Source organism: Ceratina calcarata, unplaced genomic scaffold (genome assembly GCF_001652005.2).
Source record: "Ceratina calcarata isolate Rehan_Ccalc_2016 unplaced genomic scaffold, ASM165200v1 scaffold48.2, whole genome shotgun sequence".
Classification (NCBI taxonomy): domain Eukaryota; kingdom Metazoa; phylum Arthropoda; class Insecta; order Hymenoptera; family Apidae; genus Ceratina; species Ceratina calcarata.
Genome location: NW_017172225.1, coordinates 3,269,736 through 3,288,378, shown reverse-complemented (window position 1 = coordinate 3,288,378; position 18,643 = coordinate 3,269,736). Strand labels below are relative to the sequence as shown.

The window sequence follows — 18,643 nt, the reverse complement described above, 5'->3', positions numbered from 1 at the left end:
GTTCAAAATCACCATACCTTTTACGGTTTTTGCAATGCGATCATTCGGATGATCATTCATGCCAATTTTGAACACTCCAATGAAGTATTCACCCTATGATTTCTGAGTTTTTTAACAGCTAAAACGCGGGCAATTCAGTACGGCTCAGGTACGGTACTGGATTGCTCTCGTTTTAGCTGCTGAAAATCTCGGAACTTATAGAATTCTATAAAAAGTCTACACGAGAATACGGACGGAGATCGTATTGTGAATATTCCATAAAGCAGATATTTTCTCCAAATCTATGTCGGATACCAAAATTATTATCATTCTCTTCAAACAAACTACTCTGGATCATCTACTTTACCTACAATTAGCATAATACCAACCTTAGCTATTATTATTTATTATTACGTTTCATTTTTATACGTTACCTCAGTTTTGTTTTTAGTTTTTACATTATTTTGTTCCTGTATACTAATGGATTCTTACAAACCCATGTAGAAATAAATAAATAAATAAATAAATAAATACACTTGATTTGAAAAAATGTTTACCTTTTATTATAATAATACTTGAAACAGCATTGTAAACCTAATTGTGGTTATAAATACATATACCATTACCCTTTTCATCGTTTTTACATTCACATGACACAAAGAAAATGTTCTTTATTTTATTGAAGCAAACACGTTAACTTCTGGTAGGAAACTCTGACAGAATACATTTAGTACTGAAAGTGCTAACAGTTTGCGTAACCGTAATCGACTCGATTACCAAATGCTACGGTTTCGACAAAGATCGTATCCTCCGCAAATCACTATCAAATGTACATATCGAATTCGGTAAATCGCTTTGAGAAACTAACAAAGATTCTCATTGATGATTCGACCGCATTTCGTATCATTCAAGGTAACCAAAACCGAACTGGGCATATAGAAATTGTCTGAATTTCATGACCCATTTTCCGCCAAACCGCCGAGGCAATACGAACGAAATCTCGCCAAAACATGCTTTGCTCGTATTGCGTGCGAAGCGTGTCCAAACTTCTAGTCGGATTCTATTTGGACAGAATTACGTTCAATAAAATTTGTCGTTTGTTAGTCGAATTTCTTCAAATTACAGTGTTGACTCGAAAGTATTTACACGATCAGTTATCGTATACCAAGTATCTAGCTCGACTTTTTTTGTTTAGTGGGGCAAGCCAGAAACTCTTTGTATAAACGACTTCTTAGAATAGATGTTAGGTAGGACCTAATCTGTCCAAATAGTCCCGGAGACGATACCGTTCTTATGGTGCAGGATCCACCGGCTCCGTATATCGCTGAGGCGTCCGAAGGCAACAAAAGTGTTTATTGTAGGTGTAAATTATATGTATATATACTATAAGCAAAAACGTATAGAAGTGAAAGTCTTCAGAGCCCCATGTCGGAAGCGACCTCGAATCAGTGCCGAAACACCAGGCAGACACCCTGCTATTTACGTTTATTCAGTTCATCCGATGCCTATCCGACCGAAATCCAACGAAGCCGATAGTAGACGATTCGTGAAGTATTTCTACTTCCTATTAGAATTATTTAATTATAATAAATATTTAATTATAATAAAAAAGAATGCAAACTATATGTATATTATAATATGCATTAAAATAATTAAGAATTTGTCCTTATTACCATTTTTTATTAATATGCGATTATCTAGGCCATATTAGCCTCGGCAGAATGATATGCAAAATCTTATTGTTAGTAAAGATTCGAAAGACAATGGAGAATTTGAAACATTCGAAGCAGATACTTGAAACTACCCAGCAGGAAATCTGCCTGCAGATTCAATACCAATTCGAGATCGATTTCTGATCTGTTCACGAAAAATTTTACGTACCAACCAGCAAAATTCTGGACTCGAAGGACATCTCCGCTGTAAGATACTATGCGGTACTGGAAAGTTTAAGGCATAAGGAAAAACATGTAAAAGCATGGGAGCCTCGAAAGGCACCAATGATATCTTGTCAAAGTGCGCACAAAAAGTACGGATCAGCCACTCTCTGTTCGATTTCGAATAATTGCTAGTACGTTTTTTCTTGCCGATCCTATAGATCGCAGGTCACTCCGTACATAATTTGGAAAAATCGTAGGCTAGGATTGTTTCTGATCATAAACACTGTAAAGTATCATAATAAATACAATAATATACTGATGTTTAACAATTTTATTGATAAGCAACTACTAGTTTTGTATATTATTGTGTATGAAACTAATATAAACGCTATGTGTAATGTAATTCATATCAAAATGATATATAGCATTTTCAATTGTTAAATACTTTTATCAATTACAAACAATTAGAGATGTGCGAGTACCCGAAAAACTGAGTAGCTTGGTCCTCGAGTCGAGCTGGCAAAAGACCGGGCGATTCCGGGCGATAACTCGATAAATGCTCGAGCTACTCGGTCGCGGAAGCTCACCTACTATCCTCATGCCGCTGTTCTTCAGTTCGGTGACACTAACATTCGAATTATTTTTAATACAAATATAAGTAAACACATTGGTATAGCTAAAAGTACGTTCGATCATGGTTTAATAGAAGCTCACCTGTATGTTCTGTGCTGACCATGAATCAGTTCAGATAAATAAGGTTCTATTGCATTGTTTTTAAATAACAATTTTAGGTTCAGATAATTTGCATATTTCGTTGATCAATAAATCATTAACGCAGATCCTTTCAAGCCGTACTTCAAATCCCATCAAGCGGACGTATTCATGACGAGTCAGTATCAACCAAACATACCTCTACCACCATGGCCACCGGTCTACCATCCAGGCAGCGTTCCAGGCATGCAAACACATCCAAGTTCCGGTTCTCTGCCTCAGAATGTCCTCGACCAGATTCGCAGCTGTGTCGGCAACACAACTCCTATATTTATCCTGCCAGGAGGTTCGTGTCATCAGCCCACAAGTCATCAACAAAGCCAGTCGAATCAAGGCCAACAGACGGGACAGTCAACAGTGTACTGTCCACCCTCGTTCTACCCCTATCCAATTCCTATGCCTGTATTCGATTCGTTCGGTGCACAAAATCGTGTCAAGGACGGACCTGGTTGCTCTTGCTGTCGCAGGAGTCAAGATTTCGATGGCAGAGTTCATCTGTGCTGTTGTAATCTACAAGAGCGCGAGGAGCATCGTTGCACGGTGACTAGCGATGATACTATTTGCTCAAGAAAAAACTGTCCAGCTGCTATAAGCTTGCAAGCGTTAGCATCGCAGCTTCTATCGCTGCCAGGAATCATATCTTGCGCCGCTACGCGTCTGATCTTGAGGAAGATACCTGGGTCCAACATAACTTGCACTATGGAGGATACGATGGACAAAGCGCTGAAATCTATCGACACGCTTACTAAGAATCAACTGCTGGCCGAGTCGAGGAACGCGCAGCAGGTGAACGCGTTGATCAATCTTCATATGACTACCAACTTACCGTCGAACATCATTCCTCTTCTGACATTGTTGCAATTGAAAGTGAATGTACTTAAGGCGCAGGTTGAGAACTTGATCAACAAGAAGGTGATGGAGTGTCAGGCCAGTTATGGATGTGAGGTAAGATTTTGTTTCATCAAAAGTGTACGATCACGCTATTTATATGTATATCGTCTAATTTTCATGTATATCAAATTTTCCATTTTTATAACAATGTCTTCGACCGTAGAAGTGTAAGAGAACGTAAAAATGTCGAGAACCCCATGATCAGGATGGGTCGGGTTCTCGAAAATTTCGGAATTCTCGTTCATATCGAGATTCTTGAGATTATTCGGGATTCTAGAATATGTTCGGGTTTCTCGATTATATCGAGATTCCCGAAAATGTCCCATCCAAAAATATTCGGGACTTCTAAAAATGTCAGGAATTCGATTACTGTTATAAGATTTTACAAAATCAATCGTGATCTGAGATTTTTGATATTCTACGCGTTTTCAAAAATGCGTGCGGGTGCTCAAAAATTCGGATCTGACTCGACTCTCCTGTCTGGTTTGTGCGGGATCCCGGATCGAGCACTCTTTGTTCAGGTACCTATAATTTCGGAGTCCGAATATTGACTCGGGACCCAATCTCTCGACTTGAAACTTAAAACTAAATTCGGTAGCCGTCATTGCATTCGATGACAATTGTACACCATATTATATAAAAACACTTTCAAACTTAAAGGTCTAAGGTCTATTTGAAAAATTATGGTGGGAATGCAATGATGACTCCTGAAGTAAGTTTCGAGCACGAGTTGATATCCCCTAATTACGGGTACCCGAATAAAATGTGCTCTGTGCGCTGTTCGACCCGACCCGAGATTCGGGTATCTACACATTCCTAAAAATCACATTATATTTTTGAGAATCCCGAGTAGCTTTGGGAATTTTACAATCATGAAGATTCTTGAGTAACATTTTCGAAAATTCTAAAATTCCGGGAACCTGTCCCAGTCCCAAGGTAAATACCTAACCCGATCCGACCTGATATTTTCAGTTTGCCGCACACCTATACTTTCAAATATAAAGTGCGGTTGTACTACAGGAATAAATTGATTTTACAAAATCAGTGTTTCAATCATCATACTGGCAAATAATGTAGAATATTATAATAAAATCCCTATATATGTTTTATATTTCTTGCCTTCAAATTCCAGGTGGAAACTAGTGGTCCCATTGACCCCACCATCCTAACAATGAAAACGAACGCAGAATTACGAGACTTGTTATCCGTTTTGCGGCAGAAAGAATGCGACGAGAGAGTAAACGTGAACTTCTCGCCTTATCATTCGCAAAAAGTGATCGCCGAGGCCCGATTGAACAATGTCCAGGCGAAGATCCAGCAGATCGAGGGAGAGTTCGACAGAAGAAGAGGTTGCGCGGTACCAACTCCAACACTCACCTCCAGAGTCATTCAACAGTTCTCTGAGTCCAGGTGCACTTACGGTTTCACGCAAGCGCCATTGTTCGAACCCTACGTGCAAAGGTCGATGGAATCGCCAGATCCGTTCACGCCAAGCATTCGCAATCCTAGGAGGCTATATCTGAAGCCTCGGGATCAGAAGGAAGGATACAAAGCGACGTCTGAAATTGGAACTTCATCGTGTAAGGATACTGGGACCGGTGAATGCACTGTGGACTGTATGGACAAGGCTGTCGAACCAAAAACGAGCGTGGACACGTGCAGCTGTGAAGAGAGCTCCTCAGATGACAGTTTTGATGGAGCTAAAAAAAAACTTCGATTAAAGATTGACCGAAAAGGGCTCGTGACTTTGACCAGTGTTAATTGTAGGTTGAAAGATGTGCCATTGTTGATGCTAGCACCGAACGTTACGAGAATCGAGGAAGATCCTAAAGAAGTGGAAGAAATAAAGGAAATGAGAGAACATGTGGAACGTATGTTATCAGAACCAATATTAGAAACAGAAACTAAAGTTCTTGAAGAAGATGATGACGAAAACGATGTTGAATTATTGCCTATTAGAAGAAAGGCTGATAGCAAGCAATTTGGCATCATTACAATCTCGGATGACGAGGAGATAGAAAAGGAAGTTGAAAAAGAACCTAAAAAAGAAATTGAAATAATAGTAATTTCGGATGATGAAGACGAAGGAGAGGTTGATATTAGAAAAGAAGGAATGGAGGAAAAACCTAGGAAAGAGATCTTAGTTATTACAATTTCGGACGATGAAGAGGAGGATATTGATCAGGAAAAAGTAGAAATTAAAAAGGAACCCGAAATTAATGAAATTATTTTAGAGCACGAAGATATCGAAGTAAAACGCAAGATTAAAGAAGAGAAGGAAATTCCTGACCATACAATCGTCAAGGAAGAACCGAAAGAAGAATTTGCAACGGGTATTTCAGTAAAGGAGGAACTAAAAGAAGCTATTAAAGAGGAACCAATAGAAGAAAAGATGAAGCGAACACCGCCATGGAAAGTAACGAACGCTCTAAAAACTTGGCAATTGAAAAAGAAACTTAAATTAACAGATAAAGATATTAAAACAAGTGTAGACATACTAGAGGAACCAAAAATGGAAACGGTAGAAGTACCAAGGGTGGAAACTGTCTCAGTAAAAGAAGAACCAGAAGAAGCAATCAAAGCAGAATCGATACAAGAAAAGGTAAAACCAATACCGGCATGGAAAGTAGCACATGCTGCAAAGACTTGGCAATTGAGAACGAAACCAAAATTACCTGATAAAGATATTAAAAGTGTAGATGTATCAGAAGAACTAAAAACAGAAAGAGAAGTGGAAACCGTTCCAATAAAAGAAGAACCAGAAGAAAGTAAGAAACCAAAGTTTGTCACAGAAGCGGTCATACAATTAAAGCCCACAGTAAAGAAAGCAGAATTATACATCCCACCAAGAGTAGAAGCTACACCAGTGGGAGAAGAGTCTCCAGTTTTTGTTACAAGAGAAGAAATGGAAACTGTTCCAATAAAAGAACCAGAAGAAACTAAGGAATCAAAGTTCATCACAAGTGCGACCATACAATTAAAGCCCACAGTAAAGAAAGCAGAATTATACATCCCATCAAGAGTAGAAGCTACACCAGTGCGAGAAAAATCACCAATTTTTGTTACGAGAGCATACATAGAACCAGAAGTGCCGAAGATGCAGCTGCGAGCACAACCAGAAATGGAAATCAAAGTTGAATCGAAAATAGCCAAACAAAAGAAGACAGGACAGGTTATTATACCTAGATTCGAAACCACAGCAGTCAGGGAAGAAGATACGAAATCGGAACCAAGGAAGGAATCGTATGTAAGACCAAAGTGGAAAGTAGCTGAAGCCGTAAAGACTTGGGAGAAAAGAAAAGAAGTACATCCTACTGCCAAATCAATGAAGCCAAGAATAGAACCAGAAACGATCTTAACAAGAAAACAACTGGAAGCAGCTGTCAAAGAAATCGGGGAGCCGAAAACAGAGGAGACACAACCGCATATTATATCAAAGAAAGAATTAGTAAAGGCTATAAAGGATTTAGATTTAAATGAAAAGGTACTTGTTGACACGGCAAAAGAGACAAAAATAGGAATTTTTCCAGAAAAAGAAGAACCGCGAGTATCTGTCGAAGAAATTGGGAAACCAGAAAGATATGTAGTATCAAAGAAAAAATTAATGGAAGCTATAACAGCTATCGAAACGAACAAAACGGGAGAAATAGATCTGAAAGACAGGCTTGATTTGTCAGGTATTCGGGGTTTGTATAAACAGGTTGTAACTACATTGGGTGATAAACCAGCGGTTAAAGATATCCCAATAACTCTTCAACCGAGGGTAGTAGGACCAAGCGGGATAACGTGGACCCCGGATCCCTTGCTGAGCACTATCAAACTTCCCAGGAATCCAATTGATAAAAAGGAAACGAATCTTAAATCAGATGGCGAATTGCAGAAAAAAAAAGAAGATGGAAATGTGCAGATCGTTTCCCTGATGAACCACATTGAATACACGCAACGGTTCGGCGATTTTCGGGAGACCAGTCTTAATGAGTTGCATGATTGTATCCTGGAAGATGGACATCAAAGAAGCTTTAATTCTTCGGATGTTGAAAGAGCAAACATAGCGAATGATATGAATTTTTTCTCAAAAAGAGTAAATACCTCTATGATATTCGTTAATCAGCAGTACGGGCCGTTAATGATCTCCGTAGCTACCGAGACGAGCGTAGAGAAGATTGCACTGTCAGAAAAAATGTTTCCAAAGCTTCATCGAAGAGAAAGTAAGTTGATTATTTGATCGTAGATTTTTATGCAGAATGAAACAATTATTGTAGGATTTTTTGCATGATTGTATTTTATCATTTATTATATGATTTCAATTAAATATTAACTTACAAAACATATATATATTCAAATACGTGAAATGGGTATGATTTGCAGACGAGAAAGTAAATGGGTCGAACCCTTTCCCGCCGCTGAAGGAATTGAATACGATGGGAACAGAAACAGCGAAGACCATCTCAGAAAATGTATTCCATCAAAGAGGGATTGAATCGGGTTGGAAGACAGTTTGTGACAGGGGTAGCTCCTGTTGGGATTCAGAAGTAGAGGATAGCATTGTCTCCACGATATACTCCGCCATCGAAAATAAAATAGCTTCGTTCACCTCGTTGCTGAGTAACGTACCGAGTTTACGATTGAACAAAATGTCGTCGAATTGCAACGGAAGCTCCCTTCCGAGTCAGCGAGATAGTATAAAAAATAAAAGAATAAGAAACACGAAGGACGATTGGGTTTACCTTCCCTCACGAAATCGCGTTTCCGTTAGCAAGATACGCGAATTGAAACCGTCAATAATCGTAGATAAAGAGACGAATAAGTACTCTCTAGTTGGGCAATCTGTTAGTAGTCGCGAGCTTGGATTCAAGAGACCGTATCAGAGGCGCAGGTTTCTAGTGATAAGGAGCAAATTAAAAAATCCTGCAAATTCGAAACACGAACAGCCATTCACACTATTTAAGACATCGAAAAGAACAAAAGTGCCTCAAGCCACAAAACGAGAGAGGAGCAAGAAATTTTTATTGCTGCCTAAAATACCGGAAGAGGTGGAAACGTTGAGCAACAATAGCGGTGAGTTTGTAAAAATAGAAAATGAATCGTTAAGTGAAACGTCGAGCAGCGAGTTTGTAAAAATATCTGAAACCGAAATATCACAACTAATTAATGAATAGGTATGATACGGACGGAAATAACAATTATACTTCTGACTCGATTGAAAATGAACAGAGTTAATTCTTCTGGAAATAAATGAATGGTTTCAAATGAATAGAGAGGGTTAATGAATTATTCTTAAAATAAACGTAGAAATTGAACGGGTATCAAGATTTTATTAGTGTTTGGCAGTAAAATATAACGTTAGAGATTAATTAGAGGAATAAGAGCCAGAATCATTTACAATTCCATTGTTATGAGCCAATTAAAAATTGAAACCTGTTCTGGAAAATGAATGATGGTCTCTAATCGATTGTCTTTAGACGACCGAATCGATGAAAAACAGCACTCGGATACGTTCGTATACATATGTCTGTTTCTAAAAAAAAACTATTAATAGAGTGAAAACTTTTATGCAGAATAAAACATGTATGACATTAAGGAATGTGTTTATATAGAAATTTTTTTATCACTGCGATGTGCAGTCAGCTTTTAATGTCCTGAATATTTTATACGCGAAGAAACAAAAGATACATGGAGCTGTAAAAATTCAAAGTGTAAAATTAATATTTAAACTTTTACTAGATTTAATCTTTAAAATTGGTATGAGTTTTATTTTGCATAGAAATTCGCAGCCTTTGACGTACATATTCGTAATTGGAAATGATTTAAGACCGGTGAGCAAATGCAGTATACCTTCTTCCGCTTTATTTAATCTTTTAACGGTTGTTTATTTTCAGTCGACAGATCGAACAGACTTTTTAATGCTATAGTTATCTACCTACTGAGAATTTTTAGAATCCGTAATATATAGTAACAACGTATAGATCGAACGTTTGAACATCCTTGAAATAGTACAACTCGGATTTTGTTTCTCTTGGAGGCCAGAATGAAAATTCTTAATGTCCTATTGTCACATCCACCCACGCCAAAGCCAGTCAATTATTCAAATACACCCGGACGTCGCGAATTAATCTATCCAAAATCCATCGAGTAATTAAAATAAAAACTCAATTTATGGAAGAGATAATTATTTTTATAACAAATATGGGAAAATTAAGCGTAAAATTTATTTCATTTCATACAAAAACTGTTGAAACACTTCATGAATTGAAGAAATGATTAGATTAGATTTAGAGAAAGTTGTATTGAACAGTCGATAGATTTTGGACAGTCAGCGATCCATCTTCATGAATACCTTGTAATTTATTATTCAATATGTAAATATATATAATATATTAAATTTCTTACAATCTAACAAATTGAATTGAGTAAAAAATAAACGAACCCAACACACTGGTCACATTCATAGAAGACTGACGCCTTTGTTCTCTACAACAAAGTCGGAAATCGTACACGGATTAATTACACAAGAAAAATCATCGAGTAACGTTTGTCACACCACACTGTACGCTGCTCAAAAAGATATTAACAAAAGTTTCTACGCAAGAAATAAATGAAGCAAGGAGCAACTGACATTCGATATGGTTGATGTCTTCGCGTAAGAGAAACACAGATCGAAGACGAGTCGGGAGAAAACGTTAGGTACTGGATTAGAGCCATATACAGTTTATATTACATACTATCAAGTTATAAACGGACTGGTACACTCATAAATACGTTAGATACTTATGCGGCTACCTACTACTTTCAAACTAGACGCGTCCGCGAAACAGATCTGATCCAGTCGTTCAAAATTACGTACGAAACTCGGCTCAGTCGTGACGATTATTCTTGCAGATACTATTGCAGTTAATCAAAGAATGCGAGGAACTGAGTACATTGGCTTTGATTCTCTGATAACAAGTACTACCGCCGCTCAAATATTTCAAGAATTTCAAACCTTTCTCAAAATTGAAAATGAATATTCGATATATAGGATAATATGTACGTACAGGTAATATACGTAAATACTCGTAAATAAATGACTTTGTAGAACATCAGAATTTCATTTTAGTAAAAATCCCTTAGTTCTCAAGATCTATACATTCTATCAGATTTCATGAAAATTACTTACTTCTGTCGATTTTATACAAATTCTCTTTATAAATCGTGATATTTTTGACAATCATGATTATTCATTGGCTTAATTTGAAATTTCATATATAATAAAAAGGTGTGTTAAACATGAGAATCGGAAAAATTGAAGGATATTCGAAATTTTTGAGCGGCAGTGTATATAACTGTAATAAAAACTATGTGAAACATTGCAAAATGGGCTGGTATTAAAATTCTATTTGGTTGTAACGAGAAACATTGTTTTGCGAATTTACCTCTCGAGTATTTGTTAAATAGTTTCTTTTCATTCCATTTCGCTTGAAACTTCCTAAGCACTACGAATAAATATCATTAGTCCGTTATAACCATTGGGAAATTATTAAATAATTGATGACTCCTATGTTACAGAAGGAAGGTAGAATACGGAACGTCTACGATTTAATAATTACTCCGAACGTATAATTATCCGATCGTTTATCTATGCAACTGCGTCTGAAATTCGGATAAAAATAATCTTAATAACTAAAAACAAAAAAGTATGGACAATCCTCGTTAGATCTCTTGAACCAATATCAATTCGTACTTGGAATATTTCATTTTATCTTATTCTTCCTATCTGACAATCGGATATGTACAAAAGTATTTACAAATACATTTACATCGCTAATATATATAGTTATATATCTCGCGGGACAACTTAAATAATCGTATCTTTTAATTGTTGAAATAATTTAATTACAAAATTAATACTTCCTATATAACGAATCTTTGATTAAAAAATGAAATCTTACACGACTAACAAGTACTTGTAATCTATGATTGCTGCCACTCTAATACCATACAAAGATCACTCTGGCAAACCGTTCGCGGTAAAAATCTAATTCATCTCAGTTTCTACCGTTACACATAAGTGGAAAAATTTGAGTATCGTTATGTAAGTTTCAATCCAAAATCGTTACGCGGTAATAGGTATTTGTTTTTCTCGTCCTCTTTAAATTCAGTTCAATGTAAGGCGCTTCTTACACTTGGAAGTATTACGCGAGTCACTGCAACGACGAGTCTACACGGAAAACACGATTTCCATTTTTACTCTTCACTAAAACGTGACCGTACAAAGAATTAAGTAAAAAACCTTCGAAATTTCAATTACCCTTTCAAGTACTACCTGAATTTCGGATGTACAAGTTGAACCTGTCCTTCAACTTGGCCAAAGGCACGATTGACGTATATTCATTTATGTGCAAACAATTTTCATAGAAAAAAGGAAATTAAAAAAATGATGATAAGAAAGTAACAATAAATACAAGCAACTATTTTTGTACAATAAAAATGTACAAATAGAATTACTCCTCTCTCTCCGGTAAATTGCCTTCGATTTAAAAAAAAGTCTCGAAAACACTAGTTCCGCTTTGTTTCCTCTTCTCTACAGAAGACTCTATCAATAATAAGTATATCTCCCTTCCTTCTCCCTTTAATTCATGCCTTTGGTGTACTCGGCTTTCAGTTGACCTAACATCAGCTTTATGTCGTAGAAAGTAGGTCGCTTCTCCGGTTGCAAGTCCCACGCCTAATATAAAAATCTCTTTATTACGTACAATCAACTTTTTACACCAATTTGAATACTATGTTACGTACTTGTCTCATGATATCGTAAACCTCGTGTGGACAACTGTCTGGCGGCTCCATTTTGTAGCCTTTCTCTACGCATTTTACGACATCCGCTAACGGCTGAAATTACAAATGAAATAATTACGCGAAATTACAATTACAAATGAAAATCTTCGTCGTCGATCAACACACAAAATTCACATAACGCATAGTATAATAAGATGAAAGAAAAAATTAGTTATAACATACGAGTATTCTTATTGTTTTATTTAATTTACTTTATTATTTGATCGATTTATGTATAACATTCTACTTACAATTCGTGGGTACGGTATACGTCCAAAGGAGTAGATTTCCCATAAGAGTATGCCGAAACTCCACATGTCAGACTTATTTGAAAACTTCTGAAAGCAAAATTCGAAACACGTGTTTTACTTTTGGGAAATAATATTGCTGTCATTTCGCAGCGAGATATATTTACATTCTGCTTTAAAGCCTCTGGTGCAGTCCATTTGATGGGCAGCTTCCCGCCTTCGAGAGAGAAATTTTCATCCCGCGCCAGACCGAAATCCGACACCTTCGCCGAGTTATCCTCCGCGACGAGTACGTTCCTCGCGGCTAGATCTCGGTGCACTACGTGTCTCGACTCCAAATACGCCATACCCGCGCACGTGTCGCTGAAATTGAACAGACTGCATTTTCCAAAAATGTTCCATCAGATTTTTTGTACCAAATAAGACTTTCGCGGTTTCAATTTAATAAATGCAATTTCATTTGAGATCTTGTCCTTCAAAAACGATATGTATTATAATTTTGATGTTTTATATACTTTTCCGTATCATCTTTTATATTTTCTTATAAAAATTTGTTTATATAACTGCATTTGACTTAATTAAGAAAGGGTAGTACTTATTTCGAGATTACGACACAATTATTTATAATTGCGTTTCATTTATCGCAGTATGAAAAAATTCAAACATGGAGAACTCGCGTCACGTACGACTAGGTATAAAAAATGCGAGCGAAGCATACTTTAATATTTTATACACCGTAGTATGGAGTTTCGTAGAAATCTACGCGCCATACGTGTCGCATTAACGACAACATAAATCCGATATACATATACTTCCAAGAACACTGCATAAGACGTAAAATGCATATTATTTTTACAGGACAACAGAAGTTGCGTGCACAAATGTTTGATTTTGAAAACTACTTATACCTTAATTATATAGAATGTAATTAAGAAATTAGAAAAACTTACTACGCGAAGTTGATCTGGTCTCTCTTGGACACGTGTAGTCTCCCCCTCGATCTTAGGTAATCCACCAGGGATCCTTTGCTCATATACTCCGTAACCAGGTACATGTGTTGATTATTGAAAACGAGGCCGAGCAGTTTGACCAAATTATCATGGATCAATGAAGTCATCAGACTCGCCTCGGCCAGAAACCTTTGCGCCGCCTCGCTGTTGTCCTTCAGCATTTTCACAGCGACCCGTTCGCCTCGATAAACGCCCAATAGAACATCACCGAACTCTCCCTTGCCGATGCACTCCCTTAAAATAGACAAAAATAACAATGATACACCTTTTTTAAAGTAGCGCGATCAAAACTAACAATAGTACAGATTCTCTTTAAATTTTGCAGAAAATATAATTTTAGTATTAATATGTATATGTTTAATTTTTAATCAATCCCTTCTCTACAATCTAAATTTGGTTATTACAATTGTGTGTGGAAAACAATTAATACCTTCTTGATACTTTGAAGAAAACGGTGATATATGAAATCTATATTTTCATATTAGATAAAAAGAGTTATTATTTAATTAGTTTCTTCTCTATACTTTGACTGTATCTATTAGTAGTTTGGAAAAGCCAAGTACCTTAATTCTAGCTCGTCGGTCTGGATGACCCAGCCAGCCTCGACGAACGCCTTCGGGTCCACACAAAAGTCCTGTTTGCCCTGCTTAGGCAATGACTTGGTCAACTGCGTGCACAAACCGTCCGCGTCTTGTTCATAGTGCTCGACCAGCAACGCCAGGTTCTCGAAGAACTCCTCATCGTCGATGGTTAATTGGTTGTTTTTGTATTTCACTCTGTAGTGTTGCACACGGCCCTGATAGCAAACGCACAGCGTATAGTCGCCCGGGAAATTGGTCGACTCCCGGACTAGGAACAGGCCGTCCTCGCGCGGCCGCAACAACCGCTCAGCAGTTTCCCTCGATATCTTCCCGTGAAACCATCTAAAAACATTATTCGTCATTTCTGCATGCAACAGACAATTCAGTAAAATGTTCAGTCGCGTGACAATAGTACGATGATCAGTTTACTTTTGTAGAAAATAAGGGATATAAATTGTTTTCTACTAAGAAAAAGCAGATTGCGTTCATGTATCTGTTTCGTTAGAACTGAATTAATATTAAGACAATTTTATATNTTTAATAACAATTTACAAGCGATTCTATAATATAAAAATAAATTTTTGAACGTAATGAATTGATAGCGAGTTTAGGTAAGAGATACGTACGGCATAGCGTTGAGTTTGACCTCGTGCCTCGGATTCACCGATAGCGCGGCTGGATTGCTAAGATTCGTGACGTTCGAGGTGAGGATTACCGGCAGCGAGCCGGTGTTCATGTGACTGGTTATATTAGGTGCGGTGACGTTCGGCGGGTGCGTAGTCATCGTCGGTGATACTGGATGGGACGGAATGTTACTTGCAGACAAGTTGGAAGGAACGTTGTGTTGCGTGCTATTTTGTATAAGGGGATGGGACGTTACGTTTGAGGGGATCGTGTGGTGATTTTGATTGCCATCGAGCTTCGCTTGCCGCGCTGGCGCTGACACATTCGGGTACCCGCCACCCGCATTGTGATACGTTGGCATCGCAACTCCCGCAATGGCCTAGTGCGAACCTGAAAATTACAATTTTTTTTCTACATAAGTATATGTAACACATACAACAATTTATTTCCCTACGTTTAAGCTTATTGTTTATTTTAAATTTAAGTCTAATTTATTATTTTTATACAATATTATTTTTATTTTTGCTTTCAGATTATTTTTAAGTTCTTGTTTTATTTCTAAGTTCATATGTTTATCTTTCGTTACTATCTTAAATTTTGTTACATTTCCTTTACTCTTCTGTAAAGGGGTGAGGAGATTACGGAGGAGGGGTGGGGTGATTACTCATTACTAAAGTATCAAACGAAAATTATACATCTAGAAGATACAGACGAAAGTAAATAAATAGCAATACTAAATAACTTTTTCGATAGAATACAATATTTCATATAATGTCTGATACAATATAGATCTATCTCCATTTTCATTTATCCATTTCACAAAACTGAGTGGTTTGATAATATACTGAAATATATCCATTCAGTGATCACTTTCCTATAATAAATGCATATAAAGCTTCTTCTAACCAGTACAATAAGTAATTGTTCATGTCAAATGATATTTTATTGATTTATCCTATGTGTTCTCATTGAGGGATGCCATCGAGATTTACGCAGAATATTTTAGCAATATGTCAGATTCACTGGCGAGAGCACTCTTCGGATATCTGGTTTCGCAATAATGACCGTAAAGATTAGCCTCATCGTGGGGGACACGAATCGAGAGCATGTGGTTCCAGCGTTGATTTTGTCTTTGAGACACACGATAGCCGTGCTTCTTTTTACCCCTTCAGCGTTGCGCGTATATCGGTTGGTTAGTTAGCGATACTTTCGCGCTTCACAAAGATCGCACGCAGTAACGTCACGTTTCATTAACGTTCACCACTGCAAGTATTATACAAATAATGATAATAAAAGACTGCAGATTTTTGTACAACACAACAAATTTATATTAATTTGAAAAATTTACTTTAAACAGAAATACCTTCATTTGTTTTGCTATACAGGGTGTCGCGAAAATCGTGGTACAACAGGTCGGGTGATAATTCTAGATGTAAAAATAAGTCAAAAAAGAAAGAATAACATTTTTTCATTTAATGCTCAGTTTTTGAAAGAAAAAGAGTTCGAATATTCGTCAGGTACCTTTGTATTGCCTGTAAGGTATACGCAATAATTTAGTTTTACGAGCAGAGCTGCATGCGCAGCAACATGATCAACAATTTGAAAATCTGTTACATTAATAAAGTGATTCTTAACAAGTACTAATCTTATTCTTATTTATGAAACTATTCAATTTACATACAGAATAAAGGAAAGTAGTAATCGATGTCATGGTAATAAGATCGCAACAATAACCGGAAGCAAAATACGATATTGTCGATGTTTAATAACACAAAGGTAGAAACAGAAGTTTCATACTTCAAAACTTACAGGTAATACAAAGATACCTAATGGATATTTGAACTCATTTTTTTCCAAAAATTACGCGTTAAATGAAAAAATGTTATTCTTTCTTTTTTGACTTATTTTTACATGTCGAATCACGAGCCGATAGTTATACCACGATTTTAGGGACACCCTATACGTATTGCAGCTTTTCATACGTTTCGTTTTTTAAAATCTACTATGCATATTCAATTTTTCGATAAATGCAATTTATGCATTATGTAAGAAAAGCATTAGGTATATTATATTCCTTTATGCAGAATTTTACATACTTTTTTTACTTTATATGCATTCTTCACATCTTGTACACATTGAAGTTCTCGATAAATTCGATAAGTGCAGCTTATTTATTATGTAAAAGAAGCATTATATTATATTTTCCATTCTCTTTTGGAGAATTATATGTACTTTTTTACGTTACATGCATTCTTCACATCTTGTATACATTGAATTCTACCATAAATCTATAAAATGCAGTTTATGTAAAGAAAGCATTATAGTATATTTTCTATTCTTTTCAGAAGAAGAGTCAATCATTCAAGAGAAGGCAAGAACTACATTTGTTACCTTAATCATGCATCACTATTTTTGAAGAGTAAAATATCTAAATCAAGACTTCATTTTGTAAATCAATCACAAATGATTTATTTTACATAAAAGTTTGTGACATATTCAGTGTTAAGCTAAGCTTGGACGAGAATGACTTTTCATAAATATGTGTGTATATATAGTTACATGAGTGGAAAGCGGAAACAGGACAATGTCAGTTTGGGTAGCACTACTCGCTGCAAGCATGTACGTTCTCATTGGTTTCGAAAATACAACCCCCGGTGTGAGTCACCTTTCACGCATGTCCCTCTTCTATCGGTGTCTAGCGCATTACTAATGCGGATGGGACAAGCGGATAGCGAGCGCGTTGGAACAATAGCCACTTAAACTCTGACTGATTAAACGCTCACCTCAGTCACCGCGGATGCACGATTAAATATGGTGCGCACCGCGGCGTGCTCGTTTTGCTCAATCACCCTCAATTTCCACGGAGAAAACCTCATTTTCTCACCTCCCTTACAAGGTTTTATACATTAATAGACACATTAAGGACGTTAGTCCCAAAATCCATTTTCTACAGAATGTTTTGAAATTTTGCATGAGTATTCAATAGAGCATCACAAATATATGTGTAAAATCTTAGAGAGATCTGATGATTGGGAGAGTAGCAATAAATTATCGAATTCGGAACTTTACCATGTGAAAACGAGAAAAGGCCGGTAAAATGATGGATTTCAGCAATTTAAGGAAAAACGGTTCTACAGATATTTTCAAAAAACTGACACATGCTAAATTAACTTATTACAATTGTATTAAAAAAAAAATCAGAAAATTTTGATGATTCGTTTAGTAGAAATATTGAGATGAAGTACGGTATTTTTGTACAACGCGTTCTTGAGAACGGCGAGGAAGGGGATAGTGTAGCCAATAGCGGCAACGGCTCTTCTGTGTAAGCTTGTGTAAGTGCGTATGTATACGCTGTGCGATGTATTAGAGGGCCAAAGGTTCTCAACCATTTGTTTCTATTTAATATGTGTACCACTACGTGGCACCACTTGAAATGGTTGAGACCAACTGAGCGGGACTAACGTCCTTAAGATGAACATACAATTTTCAATGGTCGAATTTCTCGCCCGGCGTGTCAAAAAATAGTATGTGCACCACGGGCGCAAAGGGCATTCTGTCACTCGTGTGAATTTGTCGCCCTCGCTTCGCTCGGGCGAAATTCACACTCGTGCCAGTGCTAGAATGCCCTATTTTGCGCCCTAGGTACACAATGTACTAATGTGCATCAAATTTGTCTTACTTTACTTGGTACTTAATAGGTTCAATCACAGTATGGAACTCCTTAATTAAATGTATACATTACGTCACCGAATAAGTGTTTCCGATTCGTAACTTTTATTCCTGCATGATTCATACGATAATTAGCCCGGTTACTCGAGCTTCTAATTTACCTCGAGTTCCCTTTTGGAAAG

At 36.8% G+C, this 18,643-nt stretch overlaps 2 protein-coding genes and 1 long non-coding RNA gene across 5 annotated transcripts in view; 2 read left to right on the top strand and 1 right to left on the bottom strand.

The window, feature by feature from the left end:
* The first annotated feature begins 2,278 nt into the window (after positions 1 to 2,278).
* On the top strand, positions 2,279 to 8,734 carry LOC113464693 (titin). Its single transcript, XM_026815911.1, has 3 exons — positions 2,279 to 3,572; positions 4,651 to 7,732; positions 7,887 to 8,734. Exons 1-3 carry the CDS (start codon positions 2,739 to 2,741, stop codon positions 8,675 to 8,677), a joined length of 4,707 nt encoding a protein of 1,568 aa, XP_026671712.1. The 5' UTR covers positions 2,279 to 2,738; the 3' UTR covers positions 8,678 to 8,734.
* Positions 8,735 to 9,343: 609 nt separating this feature from the next.
* LOC108627865 (C-terminal Src kinase) overlaps positions 9,344 to 18,643 on the bottom strand; it is a 33,672-nt gene continuing 24,372 nt past the window's right edge. For 2 of the 3 annotated variants that reach the window (XM_026815732.1, XM_026815733.1), the window contains 7 exons: positions 14,795 to 15,182; positions 14,151 to 14,510; positions 13,528 to 13,821; positions 12,745 to 12,955; positions 12,581 to 12,667; positions 12,291 to 12,383; positions 9,344 to 12,222 (listed from right to left, as the gene is read on the bottom strand). In XM_026815732.1, coding sequence (XP_026671533.1) covers positions 12,127 to 12,222; positions 12,291 to 12,383; positions 12,581 to 12,667; positions 12,745 to 12,955; positions 13,528 to 13,821; positions 14,151 to 14,510; positions 14,795 to 15,153 — 1,500 coding nt within the window. In that variant the 5' untranslated portion in view covers positions 15,154 to 15,182 and the 3' untranslated portion in view covers positions 9,344 to 12,126. The remainder of the gene's footprint in view (positions 12,223 to 12,290; positions 12,384 to 12,580; positions 12,668 to 12,744; positions 12,956 to 13,527; positions 13,822 to 14,150; positions 14,511 to 14,794; positions 15,183 to 18,643) is intronic. The other variant, XM_018029421.2, reaches the window with a different exon arrangement.
* The window catches only part of LOC113464678 (uncharacterized), a 6,885-nt gene continuing 3,565 nt past the window's right edge, over positions 15,324 to 18,643 (top strand). The window contains exon 1 of the long non-coding RNA XR_003389524.1: positions 15,324 to 17,411. This is a non-coding gene — a long non-coding RNA (uncharacterized LOC113464678). The remainder of the gene's footprint in view (positions 17,412 to 18,643) is intronic.